Consider the following 22,436-nt stretch of genomic DNA (forward strand, 5'->3'; position numbering starts at 1 on the left):
GCGTGCCATCGCTCCACGGTCACACATAAAAACAGATGATTTAGCCTTTATCCTTCCTCGCTCCTCTTCATGTTGGTTTTTGTTGGTAGTGTTGCAGTGTGGGTGTTCAGCTCCCTCTGGGACTGTCACTGAGATTAAGAAGCTCTACAAATAAATTCTGCTCCACTTAAACGCCTAATTGTTTTGCTCAAAGAACTAGAGTGGGTTTAGTTTTTATGTCTTGTGGACATTAAATTAAAATTTTATTCATCCTCGCTCCCTCCACTGAGAGGTCAGAGGTCAAACATCAGGGTCATCACAATCTTGTCTGCTAGCACAGGTGTTCCTGACCTTAATTTACTGGTGGCATCTTCACAAAGTAATATTTTGACCTTTTCTGAAAGATAACGTGTTTATAAAATGTAGTTTAGTCAAAGAAATTTTCTCAGATTGAGTCATTTCAGTAAGTTTTAAGGCAAACATGTAAAACTGAACTTTTTTTTTTTTTTTTTAGAAAAGTCTGAATAATAATTCTAATTTTGTGCTTTTTTTTCTTTAAACCTGCGTGATTATTGTGCACCCCTTATGGACAGGATGTACCTGAAAAGACCTTCTAACCACATTGGACAGTAAAAGGGTGTTGCTGGTGTTCACATCACTCGTCCCCTCAGGGCTCTTTGTGTGGCTGTAGGTCGGTGTGCTGTAGAGGACAGCCGGATCTCATACTCAGTGTTCGCTGCCTTCTAAGGTCCATTGAGGTTATTTGGAAGAACACAACTCCAGGTCGGACCTGAGAGTGCTCACTACTATCATTAATTTTTTCCCAAATTACCTAATCGGACACTAAAGGGACACAAAACTGCCACAAAACATGCAGTGCTTTGAGAAGTTTAATTTATTAATCCCAAACCTCAAAGGTAACTGACATTCAGCATACTGACCTGCAGGATATGTGACTGCACGTCACAAACTGAGGGACACATAATTGACACAGCATCTTGACTTAATACTTTATTAACACACACAGACACACACACTCACATAAACACATACATTCGGATGGTTTTGTGTTATTGTCGTTGTATACTGTATTTTATCAGTGTTGTGCTACCTCTAATATTACTAACGTTTTCTAAATATTTGTTCATTTCGTACTTCAATGCTTTTGCAAAAAAAAAAAAAAAGTTTTGAAACTGGCATGCCAATAAAGAAATGGAACTGGATTGAGACTTAAAATGACCGAAAAAAAGACGCGAAATGACCACAAAGAGACTAAAACTCACTGCCAAATGATCTACAATTATCATAAAGAGACATAATACAACCACAGAAAGATGCAAAACAACTGAAAAGAGACCAAGAACAACCACAGAGATGCACAATGACCACAGAGAGACTACAAACGAACACAAAAAGATGCAAAACAAGTATGAAGAGACAAAAAAACAGTGACATAAAGATGCAAAACTACAACAGACACTTAAAACAACCACAAAAGGATGAAAAATGACGACAAAGAAAGTTAAAAAAACAACAACAAAAAGATGCAAAACAACGGTGACGAGACTAAAAGAGACCACTAAAACATGCCCAACGACTGAAGAGACTAAAAATCACCATTAAAAGACTTAAAATGAGCACAAAGAGATGCAGGACGACTGAAAAGAGACTAGAAACAATTACAAAAAGATGCAAAATGAGCATGAAGAGACTTAATAAGGCCACAAAAAGATAAAAAATAGCCACAAAGAGACAAAAAACAATGGCAAAAAGATGCAAAACAAGCATGACGAGGCTAAAAAAAGACCACAAAAAAATGCATAACGACCACATAGACTTAAATCCACCACAAAAAGATGCAAAAAGTCCAAGAAGAGAAAAACAATAAGATGAAAAATCACGAGAGAAAGATGCAAAATGATGAAAATCAATGAAAAATATCCTCAATAGAATTCAAAATGACACGATTCTGTGTCTCCTTCAGTCCTGGCGTCTTGCTGCCATGTTAATCCGTTCGTGGCTGTTTATGTATATAAGTTCATATTGGAGAATCTAAAGCATTCATTTATTACACTGAATAAAAAATGTAACTGTTAATTATGTGCATTTTATTATTGCCAAGAATCACAGCTTTAAATTTAAAGTCTCGACACATTTATTTTTTTAACTTTAAAGTTTGTGCTCAGCCTCGACGCTCCGTTTCCTCCGAGCTGCAGCGCCTATCAGGAAATACAATGAAGCACTTTGTACGTTTTGTTCTTCCCCCCCGACACACACACACACACACACACATGGAAGGCATTAGCAGATTGTTCCATAAAGGTCTGCTAAAGGTCTTGTGAACATGTAACCGAGAGCCGAAAGTTAAACCTCGAATGTGAAGCGCTGTAAAGTTTTGTGCAGGAGAACTTCTCTCCTCCTCCACCTCTTTATCTCCTCACACTCTCCCTCTTTGTCTCTCCCCCCTCTCTCCTCCCACCCTCTCTCATGTGAAGCAGCGTTCACTAATTGACTTCTGAATTTTTATTGTTTAATTACTGTCACGGTAACACATGGAGGCAATTATCTGTAACTGTCTCAGGATCAGCTTCTATACCTACAGACAGAGAGAGACGGAGAGGGGAAACAAAGAAACACTCATCATCGTTCATTCTTTTATGGTTCCTCTCAAACTGAGAATGTTTCACTGCTTTATTGGGTTCAAAACGTTTCAGCCTGAAAAACCTCACGTTTCAGTTTGTTTCAGTTTGGCTTTAAAACAGGAAAGAGCTCATTCTTGTGGTGGATTTACAGATGTGGTTGATATTTAAAGAAACAATTCACTCAAATAAGTCAAATGTTTGCTAAATTCACTCATTTACTTCTCTTCTATTAGTAACTCATGCCTGGAAATGACCTCATTAATTCACCAGACGTTACTGTCCGTTAAATGCAGAGTTGCGTTGTAGACCCCAGATGAGAAAATTAGTTGTGATCATAATTTAAGCATACGTGGGATATTGAATGATTTTATATGAGCACAAGCCACAAAAAGGAAATTCTTCTGAACAGGTATTGGCCAGCTTTGACCAGGTGAAATTACACTGTTGCTCTGTTTCAAAGTACTAAAAACAACCGCAAAAAGATGCAAAATGAGTATGTAGAGATAAAAAAAGACCACAAAAAGATGTACAACCACGAAAAAGAGACCAAAAACTACCACAAAGCCATCTTAAAGAGACTAAAATATGACCAGAAAAAGTTGCAAAAGAACTATAAGGACACTGAAAAGACCACAGAAAGATGCACAATGACCACAAAGAGACTATAAACAACCGCAAAAAGATGAAAAAAGACCACAGAAAGATGAACAACAATCAAAAAGAGACTACGAACTACCACAAAACCATCATAAAGTGGCAAAAATGATCAGAAAACGATGCAAAATCACCGTACAGAGACTTCAAATGACCACAGGAAGATGCAAAATTACCACAAAAAGATGAAAAACAACTGCAAAAAGATACATGATGACCAAAAAGGGACTTGCAACTACCACAAAACCATCACAGAGACTAAAAATGACCACAGAAAGATCTACAATGACCACAGAGAGACTTGAAACGACCAAAAAAGTTGCAAAACAACCATAAGGAGACAAAAAAGACCACAAAAGATGCATAACGACCACAAAGAGACTGAAAATGGCCGCAAAAAATGACGAAAAAAAGATGAAAAATTACTACAGGAAGACTCAAAATGACTAAAATCAATGAAAAATAGCCACAATAGAATTCATTTTTCATTGATTTTAGTCAAATTAATTTTGAATTCTACTGTTAATTTACACACCAGACGTTACTCTCTGTTAAATACAGAGTTGTGTTTTAGACCCCCAAATTAAGTTGTGGTCATAATTTAAGTATTTGAGGGATATTGAATGATTTTATATGAGCACAGGCCACAAAAAAGAAATTCCTCTGAATAGGTGTCGACTAACTTTGACCAGGTGAAGTTACACTGTTGTTTTAAGAGATTTTAATTGCAGTTTTGCTTTTTTTTTTTTGTTTATTTCAAAGTACATTTTAAACTTTTTCATGTCAGAGAAGGAGCAGATGCAATTTTAAGAGTTTTTAATGAGCTCATTGAACTTTTTTTTTTTTTTTTACGGTAAAACCATGCACAGTAATTATTATTTAAAGCAGAGTATGTATTTTTGTCGTGTGTGTGGAACGACATCGTGTACTGTTGAAGCAGTTGATTGAAGCATAAAATTAGAAAATTAAAAAAAATAAAGATAATTTGGACTATTTTTAAGCAAGAAAACAGCAGGATCACATTAAACTGCTAAAAAAAAATAACATTTGTGTTTCTCTTCAGTCCCATGTCATTGTTAAACTTTCACTTTTTCTCTTCTTTTTCTTTAAAAAAAAAAAAAAAAAGGACAAATAACATATACAACAAATAGCACCACACAGCACGGTACACATATACACATTTGGGGGTCACGCAGTCGTGGCTTTTTAGCTATAAGCCTCCCTCTGGCCACCAGTGTAGACCTGCCATTAGCATGTTAACTGATTCCCCAGCTCACAAGCATGCGCCTACACACGTGCATTGAACAAGAGTATGTACAGAGGTGGGTGAGTGGGCAAAAAAAAAACAAGTAACAGCAAAAAGTTTAGGAAAATAAAAATTATAATATTAATAGATATGATGATTGCAACAGTAATGAAATGAAATATTCATATAAACATATGATACCTAATTCTTCATCAGCAATATAACGTGGTCCTGACGAGGCCGAATCTGATCCATATGTAACTTTAATAATTATGTCAGCCGAATCAAAACCTTCTTTCCTCTCGTGATGTTTGTGTTCAAAGTTCACATCTGTCTGTTGTTTTAAAGAAACTTTGTGAAGACGATTGATGATTTAAAACCTCGCACCTGTTTTTAAACCCACAGTCACACCTGTGTTATTTCTGCTGCAGCTTCAGTTTCACACAAACGCCTCGCAGCGTGTCAAAGTGTTTCGCAGCAGAGAAGGGCGAAGTGAGGAGAGGAACTCAGAGCAAGACACTTGATCAATCAATGGAGTCACTAACACCCCCACCTCACCCCACACCTCCTCCTCCTCATCCACCTCCTCCTCCTCCTCCTCCACCCGCCTATGCTGCAATCGATGCTCATAGAAATTTCATGAACTTTAAACTGTGATTGACAGGCAGCTCTGAAGCCCCGGCCCTTAAAGACGGTGTGAGGGATGGAGGTTTGGTTTCAGAGGTGGAGGGGTGCGATGAAGTCTGGGTTCAATAGCAACAACAGTAATAAAGATAATAAAAACAAGCAAACAAACAAATAAAACAGGTGTGTGTGATCTTATATCCTCCATTTGTATTCATTTAAATCAGTCTAGCAAATAGTTTTTAATTATGACAAATTATGATGAAATTGGTTCATTATTAGTGCTTCAATTAAACTTAAAATAACATTTATTTTCACTAGAGGAGAGCTGATACTTTATGAACAATAAACTGTTTTTACAGCTTCACAAAAAAGAGCTCAGTTCTTATACTGCCTTACTTTTGAGTCATGTCAAATTCTAGTTGTTTTTTTTGCATCAGAGTCAGCTGTCATCTTTCATCTCCTCATTATAAGACTCAAGGTGGCGCCATAGACAGCCAATAATATGACTATAAAAGTCTTTTATTTCAACTAAAATCAGCATTTTAAACACAAACCTTTAAAAACCTGAGCTACAAATATTGCTACTCAGATTTATATTTTGTATTTTAAAGTTTTATGCTTCGTTTTAGCGAGTATTTTTTTTTAAACGTGTATTATAGTGTATTTTAGTCATTTTTGTCGTGTTTTGTCATTTCAGCAGTTTCTTGTTACATCTGGTGGACTATAAAGTTCTATGATGTTCTTCTCTAGAAGAAAAATAACTGTAAATAATGTAATCAGTCAGTCAATCATTTATTTGTCACATGGAATCATACAAGGTATAACTCCAGTGAAATGTGATCCCATCAGGTGCACTGTAACTTAGTCCTTTTTGCGATATCTTACATTGTTGGCTGCTGTTTCATAATTGTCGATGTTTCTGGACGATTTCAGTAATCCATGGTTTCTGGTTGTGAGATGATTTAACTGTCCACACATCAAAACTCAACAAGACAGCCGCATGGTTGCTTCTCCCAAGTTTCTTCTGTCTGTGAGGTTTATAAAACGCTGGTTTTGTTAAAGACCATTCACCCAGAAATAAAAATGCATATTTGTCCTCTTACCTGTAGAGCTATTTATGAACCCAGATAGTTTGGATGTGAGTTGCAGAGTGTTGGAGATATTGGCTGTAAAGATGTCTGTCTTCTCTCCAATATGCTAAAACTAGACGGCAAATGGCTTGTGGTCCCGACTGTATCACTGCACAGAAGGAAGAGTACATCTACTCATGCACGCACGTAACTGTATATATTTCTTATGTTTATTCTTATTCTTGTCTTGCTTTATTCTCACACTCTGCAACTCACACCATAAAAAGCATGACAGGTAAGAGGAAAAATATGTATTGTTTATTTTAGTGTGACCTGTCCCTTTAACACTGTTACAGCTAAGTTCCAGTTTAAAAGTGACAATCTTATAAAACGAACCTTAGAGTTTCTAGTTTTTCTTAAAATGCAAACAACCTGCAACAGGCCAAGACGCTAAAAAGAAGCATGTGAGCTGGACTGTAACAGGTCTGAGGAAGAATAATTTATTTCTCATAAATTGTATATAAAGTGTATTGATAAAGAAACATCAGTAATAAGTATTTATAAAAGATAAGACACTGAACAGGCAGGAAGCAGAAACACATGACAAGAAGTCAGGTATTCAGTAGAAAGTGGCGACTCAGAGTTCAGTCCACTCATTAGTTATGTTCAGGCCTGACCTGTGTTGACCTCGGCCCAGCTGACGCTCAGAAAGTTAAACTGCAAGGTGGTTAAACGTCTTGAACCTGACGTGTGATGTAACGAGGCGTCGGTGGCGTCTCTTATCACACGCTGTAATGAAACAACTCGAGTGGTTCCTTCTTCTCCTCGTCTTTGATCTCTTGTCTCGTCTTTTAATAGACAGCAGAAGTGTGTTCTCCGCCGGGGGAATTCCTCCGACTCTCAGCAGAGACGCACCACATTTCATATATCAAAGAGCACAGCGGCACCGCTCCACTTAGGAGGACGGGGACTTGTGGGGAACTAATGTCGGGTAATTGGCTGTTTCTGCAGGGGCATTTTCGGCCGCGACTCCAGAAAATAATAACTTCTCAGGTGGGGGGCCTATTTCTTTGAGGCACTCTCCTTCTCGCTCGGCTCTAATCAGGAGGAGGTAATTATTCACTGATTAACATGCTGGATCTGGGCGGATGTTCGCTCTAATCACTGAGGTTGTTGCGTCAGCGGTGGCTCTCCGAGGAGGAAGCAGAAGGGGAGTGGGTGTTCTTCTGTCGCTCCGGTCCCGGGAGCCACCAGAACGACAGGCGGCGAGATGTTCATCCGGGTTATAGATGCTCCACGGAGAGAGGCCGTGTCACTCCCACGACAATCGTAGAGGAGGGAGAACGAGAAGAGGTTACCTGCAGTTCTGAAAATACCTAGCAGCTGTCAGCAGGGACGAGTCTGATCATGTGTTCACGAAAATCTCTCGGTCCTGCTCTCACATCACTTCATTTGTCTTCATCTGTCACCACGAGGAGACACTGACTGTCCGGATATCATTAGAAGCTGTGAGCTGAATTATTATAGTTCACTCATATTTAATATTAAATCATAAATCAGCTGATAGCCTCTGTTTTTCTTCTTGTTAACAAATGTCACGAAAAAGACCCAAACCAACTATGAACGGACCGAGGGAAGGCATCAAGTTTCAGGAGTCATTAAGACAAATTGAGGTTTTCCCAAACAGAAAAGTTTGTCTAGCAAAAAATGATAAAGTCTCTGTATTTGGCCTTTTCTTTTATTGGAAAATACAGGCAACAAGTGACAGGAAAGTGGGGAGAAAGAGGGGACGATGCCTCAAACTCGAGGCGCTTCAGTAAGCACTCACCCTGATTTATGGCAGGGCTCTCGCCACGTTTGATAAGTGTCACTCAACAGGAATTAAGGAGCCACATGATGTTTTCAATTTATGCTTCGACAAAAGGTCTTAGTTGTCTCGATGGTAAAAACAAAACAAAACACTACCCTCTATCCAGCTTGTTTAGTTGCATTATATCATCCCAACCGGTGCATATACTGTTTGTTTTGTGTCCATATTTGAACTACTTGTTTCCTTTTATATTTTGATAATGAAGGGATTTGAATGAAGTTTATTGAAGAGGTAGAGATTTTAAACTTCTATGAGAAAACATTGGAGATGGTCAGTGTGTTAATTGGACCAAACAAAGGAGCTACAGGGTGAATATGTTTTGGTCCAACAAATGCTGGACATGGACGAGGAGATGCACTTTTTTTTCCGGATGTCTGCCAACTGTTTTGATGATCTGGTAAACTGGATCCGACCCTGTGTTGCTGACACTGGGACACACAAAACTCCAGTGGATGTGTCAGACAGGCTCAGTGTGATGGCCCAATCACATCACATAACACAACACAATATGACTGTGTCTGAGACATAGAAGAATTCTCCACAATTTTCTCTGACACTTTTCTGTCAAAAGAGACTTTTCAGGCGTTACTACACTGCACTCACTCTCTACCAGGTGAGCTACCTGGGCACCTCTGAACATTAGGTTTGTTGACAAGAAGAAAAATATAGAATTACATCAGATTGTTTCTTTAAATTTCATGTTCATGGTCAACATAAAGATAAATCTATAGTTAACAAACCAAACGTAGCGTCCCCTGATGTTGTTGTTTGTGTCGGCGTCCTCTCTGATGACTGAGTGATGAATTGAAAGTCAGAGGAATAAAACAGCAGATCAATAAGCCGGTGAAAGGATGCATACAGGGTGTTATGGCTGCTTGTCAACAGCCTTGCACCCCCCCCTCCTCGGCCCCAGCTGACGCCAGTTGGCCACTTGACAAGCAGCAAAACAAATCAGCCCGTCCACTTAAGGCTCAGCATGTTGAGCTGTCTGTCAGACCCCCCCACCCTCAAGGAAGTGAGGAATGATCAGCAGTGGCGATCTGCGGGCAGCGAGGCCAAACGCCGCTCTGACCTGCATCAATCATACAGCCGGGGGAGATGGGAAATTGCAGCACATGTTGCTGTGGGATGGAGACGTGTCGGGGGAGTCGCCACTCAGCCGCCTGTTTCATATGGAATATATGGAGTCTATTTGAAATAATAAGTGTAATACAGAAGGAAGCCACGCAGAGCTGCTGCTGATAAAGTCTATTGGCGGCTCATCGGGGACATGACTGCGCCTTCGACAAGGCCATCACCGCAAAACAAAAAAGGTAAAGGTGAGGAGGGATCCCCCCCCCCCAAAGTGCATATTTCATCTCCGGCTGGTAAATATGTACAAAGCAGCCGCGTAGAAAAACAGATTCCCACTCAGAGAGGCCCGACGGCGGTGAGAACCAGCAAATGAAAAATAGCGAGCGATAAATAAATGTAAACAGTTGTGAGGAGGAGGATGTAAACAGAGGCTTAGTGGATGTATACATGCTCCTCTGAAGCATGGAGGCCTGTGGAATTGTGGGAGCTGATGTGAGCGGGGTAATGAGCCTGCAGAGATGTTCCAGTAATCCAGCATCCTCCCTCCCTCCAGACCTCTGATCCTCTGATCTGTTATCAGCCGGCATCTGCAGCACCAACACAGGAATTATCACAGACTGAACAGAGAGAGGAAGAGGAAGGTTCACCCTGACTTCATCTCTCATTCTCTGTCAGTTAGATACAGAACAGGTGAGCCTCACCTGGAGTTTAGTTTGACACAAAGACAAAATTTATGACACAGAAAGACAAAGGAAAGAATAAAGACAAAGAGCACTCCACTATATTCTACACTATAATGTTAAACTCGTCATTTTTATTTGTTATGTTGATATTATTGCAACAAGTTAATCAGTAAAATTGAGGAACACTGTGAATCACCAAAGCTGGAATACAAACTGAGCAAAGAGGGTCGCTGCCAACGGACTGTTGAAGTTGGAAAATAAAAATATTTATGTATATAAATAACAGAGGACCTAGAATTGATCCTTGCGGGACACCCTTTTTTGCTTGATTTGAAACCACTGGCAAAAACTGTTGTCCCATAATGCAGTGTGTCTTGAAGATAAAGAAGCTGGACAAATTAGCTTCAGTGAGGAATGAAGTTGGAAGATTTTTTTCTTTTAGTGATCTCTGTTTCAGCACAAAGCAGATTAGTAAAGAAACTTCATTTCTTGACAAAAAGACAAAGTAAACACTGTTAACGTTAGTATTTTGTGTATGTTCTATAGTAGTACATCATAGTAAACATGTTACTCAAAGAACCAAACATCTTATCACCCTACAGCCCAATGTTACCCTTCACCCTCAGCATCAGGAAGGTGCAGGGTTCTGGATTTCAGGGTATCTGGGTTCAGGGTTCAGACATATGTTGAGGTTGTTGGTTTCAGGTCTGTCTCATGTCACTCTGATGGCGTTGTTGGTATGACCCTGATTTGACATCTGACACCTTCAAGGTGGGCTGTTTGAGTTTGTGTGTGAGAGAGTCCAGGTGTTACCATGGGAACAGGCTGTTGGGCAGGTGCTGTGGTTGGTCAGTGAGGCATTTTGTTAATGAGTTTGGACAGCAGAGACTTTTGGGAAGGTAGCCAGAGCTTTGGGTCTGTGTGAAAATATTTTACCTGCTTTTAATTTGAAAGAACAGTTAGATCAGAATACAAACATATGAGTAGTGAGTAATTAATACTAACTTCTTCACTTTGTTTATTGCTGCAAGTACTACTATTACTGTTGTTTATGTTGAAAAACACTGTAGGTGGTGGCATCAACTGCTCACTATCTAAAAGAAATGTTATGACTATAACAACTACTACTACTACTACTATGACTTCTACTACTAGTTTTTGCACTTCTTAGAGCCATAGAATATTCAGTCCCCCAAGATTATTGGTAACGATTCTTAGTCATCCGGGTCATGGTAATCTTTCGGGCTATATCGTAGTCAAAAGGACTTGCTTCACTTTCTTGAAGACGTTTCACCTCTCATCCAAGAGGCTTCTTCAGTTCTGACTGACTGGTACAGAGTCGCAGGCTTTAAACCCTGCGTGGGTGTGTTGGTGTTTGGGTGTGAACCCTTAGCCTTAACCAGTCCATTAGAACTGGAGAAGCCTCTTGGATGAGAGGTGAAACGTCTTCAAGAATCTCAAGCAAGGCCTTTTGACTACGATATAGCAGTCAAGATCCCCCAAGTTTACTAAAATCCACAAATTCCCGGAAGAAATTCAGAGTACATGACCTCAGTGTCCACAACAATACATTCAGAAGACAGTAAAAGCAAATAATGTGAGTAAAAATGGAGTATTTATAAAACCATACAGACAACAGAGGATTCACTACAGAAGAATGCAGTAGTACAGAGAGAACAGTGGATGCACTTCTAGTGTTAGTACCAATAACAGGGCCACAGCCAGGATTTTAAAAATGCAGAGGTCAGGATATTGTAGCCCCCCACCAACACCAAACACAAAAAATATGTCATTTATTGAGTAAAATGCCAAACATTAGCTGCTCTGATTTCTTGAATTTTCTCCTTTTCTCTGTTTTAAACTTTCACAAATTGAATTTCTTTGGGTTTTTGAGCATTGCTTGGACAAAATGAGACATTTGAAGACACCAGTTTGGACTCAGGGAAACTGTAGAGGGTAGTTCTCACTATTTTCAGAAATTGTATGTACTAAACAATAAATTAATGCATCTGTAAAAAAAAAAAAAAGTATATTAATTTGGATTTTTTAGTATTTTATTTATGCAGTTTGCCATTCAACTATATTCAGTTCCCAAAATGGAGGTCTTAAATTTTTAATACATATTCTAACACTACTGGAATAAGCTGACTAAATACCCAGTATGTGTAATGGTTTAAGTGTAGTATATAAACTCCCCCAAGATTGGAGGTCATGTACTCTGAATTTCTTCTGGGAATTTGGGGTTTTTAGAAATCTCTGGGGAGTTTATTTTCTACAAATGAAACATTACACATAATGGGTATTTATTTGGCTAACTCCAGTAGTGTTATACTACTCATAGATGCATTTAAACCTCCATGTTGGAGGGCAATAAACTACATGAATAGAATACAAAAAATCCAGACAAAGAAAAAATGCGAATGCAAGTTCTTTTATTGATTAATTGATTGAATTGTTTATTTTATAAAATATCAGAAAATAGTGGCAGATGCCTTCTACAGTTTCCCAGAGTCCAAGTTGACGTCTTCAAATGCCTTGTTTTATTTAAACCAGCTGCCAAAAGCATAAAAAGATTCAGTTTACTGAGATACAGAACAGAGAAAAGCAGAAAATCTGGGACACTGAATAAGCAAGAAACAGCAAAATGATAATTGTTTCAAAATTAAAATGGTGTCTGGGTGGTGGGGGGCTACGCTGGGGAAGTCAAACTGATGATCTCAGTATGTATAAGCTCCTGGCCTGCTACTGGTACTAACACTTTAAGGACACCCACGATTCTGTCTGTGCTACTGCATTCTTCTGTAGTAAGTCCTCTGCTGTCTGTACAGTTTTATATATATACTGAGTTTCTACTCGTATTATCCCCTTTTATTGTCTTCTCATCGTATTATTTTATATTGCCTTCTGGTTTCATTTTACTGTATGTAGAAGTATATTTTATATACGTGACACTGTCTTTTATTTGACTGTTAAAGTTCCTTTTAAAACCAGCTATTCTGATTATTTGAAAGTTATTAATCAAGCAGGACCTTTTCGATCATTAATATTCTGGTTTTCACACACAGTTTTAGTGTTTTTGTAGCGGGTGGATGTGAACGTCTCTGCTCATAAATGTGTAAATATTCACAGTTCTGACCTGCCGCTCGCTGCGTCTCCTCGTCTCCTCTGATGCTGCAAATCTGCCGTCAAGAAATTAGTTTAACATGTAACCCGCCTCCCCTTTCTTCTCCCGTCTCTCCCCCCTCTTCCTCTCCTCAGTCACTTAGTCGCCTAATAACAGAGCGCTCCGATCAGCAGGACGCCAACCAACCGTTTGATCACTTTCACAGTGAGGAGAGAAAGGAAAAAACCAAACGGAGACGGAGAGCGATAAATACTTGATTAAATATATAAAGAATCCCCCTCCTCTCCTCTCACCTCTGAATTATCTTCCTCTCCTCCTTTTCTGATTTATAAAAAACATCAGACAGCAGGAGAAAACGACGGCCGCACAGAAAAAAGAGAGAGAGAGAAAAATCAATACAAATTACGATGGAGAAAGTGGCACTGATGCCTGGAATTGCAGCATATGTTTACACTAAATCAGGCAATCTGTCTTCATATGGGCGGTGTAATGCGTGGGGGTGGGGGGGTGGGGGGTCAGGGTTCGCGCTGCCAGCCGCCGCTCTCCAATTACTCGGGCTCTTTGCAGGGAGGCAGCCGGTATCGATTGGCTAGGAGGGAGTACGGGGCCCTGCAGGCAGCCAATGGGGCGCTGGGGTCAAAGTGCGGCGAGATTTTAATAAGAGGAAGTAATGGGCTTAATTTCTACAGAGGGAGGGGAGGGGGGGAGGGGCGGCTCTGTCCAGAGGTTCATTAAAAGCCTCTGTCTTTGTTTCTGTCTCCATCTGTGATCTCCTCTTCCTCCCATGATGATGATGATGAACAGAGGTACATATTCCTTCTCCCTCCTTGTGTCTGGGGATAGATGGCTTTTTAATTCAGAAGGTTGTCAGTTCAAATCCCAGCAAGATGCAGGAACAAATAAAATCACAGATCATTTTAAACCTAAGTTTCCAAAGATCTTAAGGTTGAATTCTGGGAAAATGTGTCTAAAATGATGCACAAGACATCAAGAATGTTTCCATTTGATGCAACATCAGCTCTTATTTTAGATCCAGCAACATTTCTCCATTTATTTCATGTTATTTAAAGTGTAATTTAGCACTGTGTACTTCTTCTGGTACATAATTTAGTAAGATGTATGTACAGTCAACAGTGTCAGGGGAAGTTTTTTGGCAGTAATTCTGTCGTCCAGACCAACAACAATCAAAATCAGTGAAGAAACTGTGGCACTGCCTTGTTCTTTATATCCCCCAAGTCCAACATAGAACCGTAGTTATATATGTAACTGTCACTCTGAGTTTGGATTCCTAAAGAAATCAAGGACCTGGACCAACAGTTGTTGGGTCGGAGGCAGAAACCAATTACTTGCCCAAAATTTCGTAATGTCGTTTGGGTAGGCCACCCTGCTGGATCAGCCCCGTCATCGTGTTCTGAAACATGAGGCCATAAAGGCTCAGAACAAAAACTTGTGATTTATTTAGGCCCAGGAATAAAAACCACATTAGATTATTCCACAGCATTTAGTACTGGTGTGTTTATCTGGTTCCAGACCCTTGAATTCACCCACTCCACTGGGTTGACAGGTTTGTCTGGTATCGTGACACGAAATGGTGGTTGCTCGGTTGACAATCCATTGATCTAATGAGCACAATGACTGACTAAATTCCGTGATCATATTACAGTTAATAGAAAACAAATGTTGCATGCTCTGGCTCCAGATACATTTCTTTTATTTTGATGATGTATCAGTCTTTTTTAACATTTTTTAATGTGGTGAATTAAAAAATGTGTATTATACTGTAAAGTGGTAGAATATGTAGTAGCTGTGATGACATGTGATTGGCTGTAGCTCCTGGTTTAAAGGTCTTGATCTGTTGAGAGCCTCAAAATTGTTTTTTTGCTCTACCTAATGGTGAAGTATGATCACCTGATCATAATCAGCTGTGTAACGAAGGTGTGGCCTGTATGTTCCACGTTTTTCTCCTCACTGACTTAGTCAGTCCATGTGAAATTTGGCACAGTGGTAGAGGGTCATGGGAGGATGTGAATAAAGCAATATTACATCAATTGGCCAAAGGGGGGCGCTATAGCAACCTTTGACCACTAAACCAAACTTTGAATGGGCATATCTCATGTCCCGTATGTCGTAGAGACATGAAACTTTGCACAGAGATGCCTCTCCTCATGAGGAACACATTTGCCTCAAGAACCCATAACTTCCGCTTATATATTATTTGAATTTTTTGAAAAACACTTCAAATGGATCTCTTCCTAGGAAGTTTGAGCGATCTGCATGAAACTGGGTGAACATAATCTAGGGACCAATATCTAAAGTTCCCTCTTGGCAAAAGTTGGAAAACTTCCTAAAACTGAGCTTCTATAAGGCAATGAATATTGCGGAGGGCGTGGCTCATCACATAAAGGTGTAGAACATCTCAAGGGTTTCACCCATCACCACGCAACTTTGTAGGCATATGACCACACATAATCTGAGGGGACCCCTCCATTATTGACCCCATCAAACAAAATGGGGGCGCTAGAGAGCTCATTTCTTATCTAGGCCTAACCGCCATATGGATTTTTACTAAACTTGGTAGATATATAGAACAGGACGCCTCAAGGTGACTGGAGAAATTTAACTCTAATTGGCAACTGGGTGGCGCTATAACAACAGAAAAATGCTTCAAAATGGCTAAAATGCGACCGATCGCTGTGGCTCCCCCTGTGGACCAATGTTGGTGTTGTTTCTAGTGTTTGGTATGACTAAGTCATGGTATGGTATGCTGTACATAATCACGGAAACTGTCAGTGTGTCATTCTGTCAGTCAGTCATTCTGTCTGTCCCACGTTTTTCTACTCACTGACGTGGTCAATCTATGTGAAACTGCACATAGGCATTGAGGACTGGCATAGGTAGAAGGTGACAAAGCTACCAATGGGTATGGACTAGTGATTGATGATCTTGAAGAAGGCCTGAAGGCTGAAATGTCTTCAAAATAAAAGAAGCCCATATGGAGCCAGAGTGTGTGACACTTGTTTTCTATAATGAAGTCTACTGTCAATGATCAGCCCCTGGTTATAATTCTTGGTGTACGTTACTCTAACAGTCAGCGTGCTAATGACAGGAACGCCGTCCAGTGTGCCAGTGAAAAGGCCCCTCAGTCTGTGCTGACTCTGAGACTTCTCCTCATGAGTTTAACCTCTGCATAAGTGATAAACATGTCAAATAAGCTGGACCAGTCTCCTATAAAAGGATGGTTTCATGAGCGAGTGAGTTTTTTTAGCCTGTTAAATTACATTTATTTGCCATTTGAATGTGTTTTATTCCTTTTAAGCCTGTCATCATCTAATGATGTTGCTCTATGTGGGGATCCGTGCTGATTTGTGTGCATATGAAAGGTTTAAGATCATGTTACTGTTTACTGGCAATTCAGTGACAGTGCTTCACAGGTGATGTTGTGGAGTAATGCCAAAGTAATGAACGGGGTATGTATGTTACAGGGAGTACATAAATTAAGTAATGACATTACTTTTCTTGAGTGACGATCCCAACCCCTGTTACTCACTGTCACATCCTGAAATCACTGCTCGCCCCCATAATCAGTACAACATCCATCCTTCTGAGATTTCTTTATAGAGAAACAGACATGGATCAGACAGCTGGAACCAGAGGGACAATATGGTTAATAAAGTACGAACATATGAAATCACATAAATACAAAGGATTGAATCTCTCAGGTAAATGTGCCACTGAGCAAGGCATCTTCAGTACATCTGCTCAGAGGCCACGAGGTCACAGATCAGAAACATTTCCTCCTGAAGATAAAGAGTTAAACATCACAGACTTCTCTCTCCCTCTCCATCGCTCGCACTCAGAGTGTAAATGGGTTTTTATTCAATTGCAGCATTTCCCATAGTGCCTTTCACTTGTTTTATAAGTTAGGTGTATGTACGCAGCGTTGAGAGGCAATCCGGTTTGGGACTCGCTGCTGATTGCTGCTCATGTCGTCCCGACGCATTATCTCCATTCATCCTCTGCTGCTCTGCATCCCCCCAAAAAGTCTCTTTGGGATCCAACAATGAAATCCCTCTTTCATGGGCGGCGGGCGGAGGTAATAGATTCACTCTCTGCTTCCTCTCGGGGAGGCAAGAAAATCCAACATGGCAGCAGCTCCTGCGGTGAGGGCCACGTCCCTCAGCGCTCTGTCACCCTTCAGATATCATCCCCACCCCAGTCGCAGCCTGAAAGCCCTTTTTCTCCTCTGCCGCCGCTCCGACAAATTTGATTTAGCAGCTCGCGGTCGCCCATTCCCGGGGAAAGAAAACAAATATTGTTATAATGGTAATAACATCTATTTGGGAGCGCCGGCGACAAACGGTGGCGGAGCCCTTTTGAAGGAGACCCCTCTGCGCTGCCGTATATAGCTGCCTTATTCTTATTCATGAAAGCCGCGGTTATGCATATTAGCGCAAACTAGCTATTCTACTCACCGGCATTTGGTGTGTCAATCATCCTTACAGAATACAAGAGCCAACGGTGACAAAAGCGGAGTGGGCAAGATCGGCTGACAAATTGTCCCCAAAGTCAAATTTGACAGCCTTTTATGATTAATGGGCTTGATTATGGAGAAGTATCTCCCCGAACTCATTTCCGGGTGTTTCTCCAACGTATGGAGAGGAGGAAGAGGAGGAGGAGGAGGAGGAGGAGGAAGGCAGATTGTTTGCGGAGGTGAATGAGTGGAGGAGAAAAGAAAAGAAAAAAGGGAGGGAAGGTTGGATTGAATTAGTGGTGAAAAGGCAGAGTGAGGAGGACAGATGGAGTGTGAGGTCTCACACTTAATAAACAGCAGGAAGATAAGAGATCAACTGACACTGCGCTCTCTGTTAGTGTTCACTGTTAATAAGAACCAACAGACTGAAGCTGAAGATCACTGAGAGGTCGCACTGTTTCACCAGCAGTGAATCAAAGTTAGCATCAGATGTTTGGTCAGATTTATCATCTTGTTTTCTGGTTTTTATTTTAGTCTTTAAAACCTCATTTTCTTAAAACAAGCGTTGTTTCCAAAAGTGACAAAACTCGTGCGCACTGTTTAACTGCTGCAGGTTGTATATGATAACCTTTTACTTTTATCAGGTGTTGAACAAGCAAAACAAGAGTTTTAATGCATTGGTTCCCACAGAGTCCAGATTTCTCCTCAGTCATCAGTTCATGGTCCAAAGAATTAAATACATTCAGCATCATACTTGTGTTTGGCCACATTGTCGAGCTAGTCTGCTGTCTGTTAGTCACTCACTCTGCACCAGAAATTCACTGTACTTAAAAATAAAGTTTGTTTTTTACAAACTTGAGATGTTCATGACCCACTAGTTGGGAAACACTCTTTTAATGTATACACATATTATCCAATCACTTCGCTCGCCTGGTAGGGCTGGGTATCAGTACCGTTAAAGTATCTACCAAAAAAACACAGTACCAAGAAGTATCAAAACTACTCCAGTCAAATGATACCTGCATTTGATCCTATTTGTACCTAAATCTAGTTGAGTGTGGTGTGTCTGACAGAGTTGGCAGTAAAGCATGCTGAGATGCCACCAAAAGTAGTAGTAGTAGCGAATGTTTCAGTTGACATGATGGGTTTCAAATGAAATACAAATCAAAGGTGTTAAACAAAGTACTCTTTAAGGGTACTGTTATCGTAGTATTGAAGCCCAACTCAACATCAACTGGTGATAAAACGCTTTAAACACACACTCGAAATGAAAGAAAAAGACAAATCTATTGTTTAAAATTCTGTTTAAGACTGTCACACTGTCAAAGTGTAATGAGACAACAGGTAAACAGGGACTTAAATACTAATATTCATCATAAATTTTTGGATTAGTATCATGTAAACCACATCAATGTAAGAACCCAGACTATCTGAAAGTCACAGAATTATAAAAAAAAAAATGTTTCTATCTTGACATTATCGGACAGCTGCTTGAACTTTGGCTACTTCTGTTCAGTTAAAAAAGGGCTTTATATAAAGTTAATGTGTCGGTACCAAAACGCAGATACCTTGATTTGCTGGTGAATAGAATATTCCTGGTAGATCTGAGGAAGCTCAATGATTTAATTAACTGTAATTAACCTCAACTAATAAAAATGAAATGAGTTTCAAGGAAAGATCCTGAAGTTTCAAAGAAGTTTCAATGCTTGATTGAAAAGTAAAAATATATTGAGGTTGAATATTTCTCTCAACCGACCAATAACAAGACACAAGAAAATAACACTGAAAGAAATCTATTTTTATTATTCTTCCCAATTTTTATTCTTTTTTAAGGTGTGACTAAAGTATGTTTTCTTCCCAGAACTTTGAGGCTCATTAATACAAAATTTAAGGTGGAAATTTGAATTGAGGGTGGTCAGTAATTTCCTTAGTTACCAGCATGACCATTAAAGTGGTTTTAAAAATGTATTTATTACTATAAATTGCCTCACTGTGAGGATACCCTGAGAGCAGTAACAAGTAACTTTAAATCATAGGATATTATTTTATTTTAATGTATAATCTTTTCTTGTTTTTTGGTATTTGGGTTTCTAATATTATTTAAATTATATATACAATTAGATTAATTTCTCTAGAATTGTTCAGGATGTGACAACTCACTGTTTTGTTAATGAAAATGTTCAGAAAAAAAACCAGTGTGCTCTTGAGCAAGGCATCACCTCCTGCCTGCAGCAGGTGGAGCTGCTCGTGGTCACTCTGCTAGATATTAACTAAATTCAATGACAACCTGTCGGATGTTTATAACTCTGATGTGAGTGTGTGTGTGTGTGTGTGTGCTGCTCAGTTTGTTGGTGTGTTTGCCGGTTTGAATTCGTCTCTGTCGTCCTCACTGCCGCTCTCTGTCTGTGATCCTCCTGCAGCCTTGAACGAGCCCACCATCGACTACGGCTTCCAGAGGCTACAGAAGGTCATCCCTCGCCACCCTGGGGACCCCGAGAGGTTACCTAAGGTCAGTGGAGAAGAGTCATTAAGTCACTGCTGCATGCTCAGGTCAGAGGTCAGAGGTCACATTCAAGGCCAGTGGGTGAGCTTGGTTTCGTCTGGCAGGTACTTCCCAGAATGCACCTGTCGGTCAGAGCTGCAGTTTGGTTGTTTAATCAGGTTTTACAGCCACATTAAAGGCTGATTTAAATCTGAAGTGGCTGTTTGTCCCTCTGTGGACACCGTAGACCACCTGTGCTGCACGACTTTAAGGTTTCTTGTATTATTTAATGCAGCTCAGGACCAAGTTGCCTGATTGGATTTGTCGGTTCTGCTCGGTACGCTCTTTGGCACCGCCGGCTCTCCTCGCTGCCAGCGGGCAGATTGTTCCCCGATCCTTCAAACAGGAAACAGCTGTTTATGGGAGCAAATCCTGCTGCTGCTGCTCTCGCTGCGTTTTGTTTCCCCCTCGACTGGCGAGGAGGAAGGTTTGGACGGCGGTGAGTCGCTGGCTGAGACACAGAGAGGGAAGCCATGATGTTAGAGTGTGACCTGATGAAGGTGTCAGGGTGGTGCAGGCGATGAGAGCTGATTGGTTCATCAGTGTTTCACTTCCCAGACAGACTCATGAAAACCAGTGGAGGAATGTAACTAAGTTTGTTCAGCATTGCACTTCAGTACAAATGTAAGGTATTTGCACTCTGCTTGAGTATTTTCTTCTCATGCCACTTTATACTTCTACTTCACTACATTTACCTGACAACTTTACTTCACAGATTAAGATTTTAGCAAACAAAAAATGAGGAGAGGTTATAAAATAGGATGTTTTGAAATAAATGAAACCACCCAACACTCTGTATTAGCACAGCTGAAACAATCAGTCATTTAATTAGTTGGTTAAATCACAGAAAATTAACGTAAAACTGTTTTGATGGTTAAGGTCATTTTACATTTCTTGGTTCCAGCTTCACAAATGTGAAGATTTGCTGCTTTTCCTTTTAATATTGCTAATAACTGTAATATTTTAGTAATAATGTTGAGGTTTGGACTGTTGGTTGGACAAAACAAACACATTGAAGGTGTCACTTTGTGCTCTGAGTCATTGTGACGACATAATCAGTCGATTAATGGAGACAATAATCATCAGATGGATCCATAATGAAAATAACCATTAGTAGTTCAAAATGAGCTCCACCTCAACCAATCCTGCTTTTACATTAATGCATGAGTCACAATCATCTAGTGATGTCACATATAATGGTATAACAGTCACAGGGGACATTTCATTTTACTGGTTATACTTTTTACTGGAATAACATTTTCCCCTTTTAAGGTTTTTGGAGGGTTTTTCTCATCAGCTGTGAGGGTCAAGGGACAGAGGGATGTTGTTGCTGTAAAGCCCTCTGAGGCAAATTGTGATTTGTGATATTGGGCTTTAGAAATGAAATAGAGATTGAATTGAATCCAGGACTTTTACTTGTATTTTAAAGGAACAGTTCACCCCAAAATCAAACATACATATTTGGTCTCTTCCCTGTAGTGCTGTTTATCAGTCTAGCTAGTTTTGGTGTGAGTTGCTGAGTCTCGGAGATATCGGCTGTAGAGATGTCTGTCTTCTCTCCAATACAATGGAAGTAGATGCCACTTAGCTTGTGGTGCTCAAAGCACCAAAAAATACATTTTAAAAACTCACAGCAATGTCTCTTTACAGAAATCATGACCTGGTTACTCAAGATAATCCACAGACCTTGTTGTGAGCAGTTTCATGTAGGAACTATTTTCTTTCTACTGAACTACACCTGCCAATTGTATCATGACACAGAAGGATCAGGGTTCCTGTAGTCATGGACAATCTGGAAAAGTCATGGAATTAGTAAAGATCATAAGATCATTGAGAGTTTTGGAAAAGTCATTAAATTTTGTTGTTTAATGAAATTGTTAGAGTAATCCTTCATGGATAACCTTCCATGTAATGTAACACATTGGCAAACATATTTTCTGTAGCTGACGACGTAACTTTGAAACTAAACTCCTCATTTTCTCCCCACGTTCTGTCTCATCCTCCATGCATGCCAGCTAGCTGTATGAAAAAAGTTTGATTCTTATATGTGTGGAAAATGCAGAGCAACTAGGGCAAGAAATAAATAACTCAGGTCCTTAAAAAGTCATGGAAAGGTTTTGAAATTTTGTCCATAAAATATGTGGAAACACTGAAGGAAGCATCATGGACAAGAGGCTCGTTCTCATGACAGTACGAGATTAAAACATTAGTAGTGTCCATCTTGGCTGAGCTGTAACATTGGCCAGCACAGTGATGCTAGGTGAGCCAACAGTAGATGCACGCTTCCTTCTGCGCTGGCTTACAACAAGGAAAATCAATATTACAGTATTGCAAAACTATTTTGATCTTTAGTTTACGTTTAAAGGTTTTCAAACAAGAATGTGGATATTTTTTACATATTTTTTTATTTTTGTTAGTTTTGTTTTATATCACATTGAACTAAAAATTTTGAGT

The 22,436-nt window shown here is 39.9% G+C and overlaps 1 protein-coding gene across 3 annotated transcripts in view; it reads left to right on the forward strand.

Annotated features, from left to right (window-relative positions):
- Positions 1-22,436, forward strand: part of LOC125894807 (transcription factor COE3-like) — a 201,598-nt gene that overhangs the window by 142,690 nt on the left and 36,472 nt on the right. For all 3 annotated transcript variants that reach the window (XM_049586438.1, XM_049586440.1, XM_049586439.1), the window contains exon 11: positions 19,861-19,949. In XM_049586438.1, the coding sequence (XP_049442395.1) occupies positions 19,861-19,949 (89 nt within the window). The remainder of the gene's footprint in view (positions 1-19,860; positions 19,950-22,436) is intronic.

The sequence above is a fragment of the Epinephelus fuscoguttatus genome, linkage group LG9 (assembly GCF_011397635.1).
Source record: "Epinephelus fuscoguttatus linkage group LG9, E.fuscoguttatus.final_Chr_v1".
NCBI lineage: Eukaryota > Metazoa > Chordata > Actinopteri > Perciformes > Serranidae > Epinephelus > Epinephelus fuscoguttatus.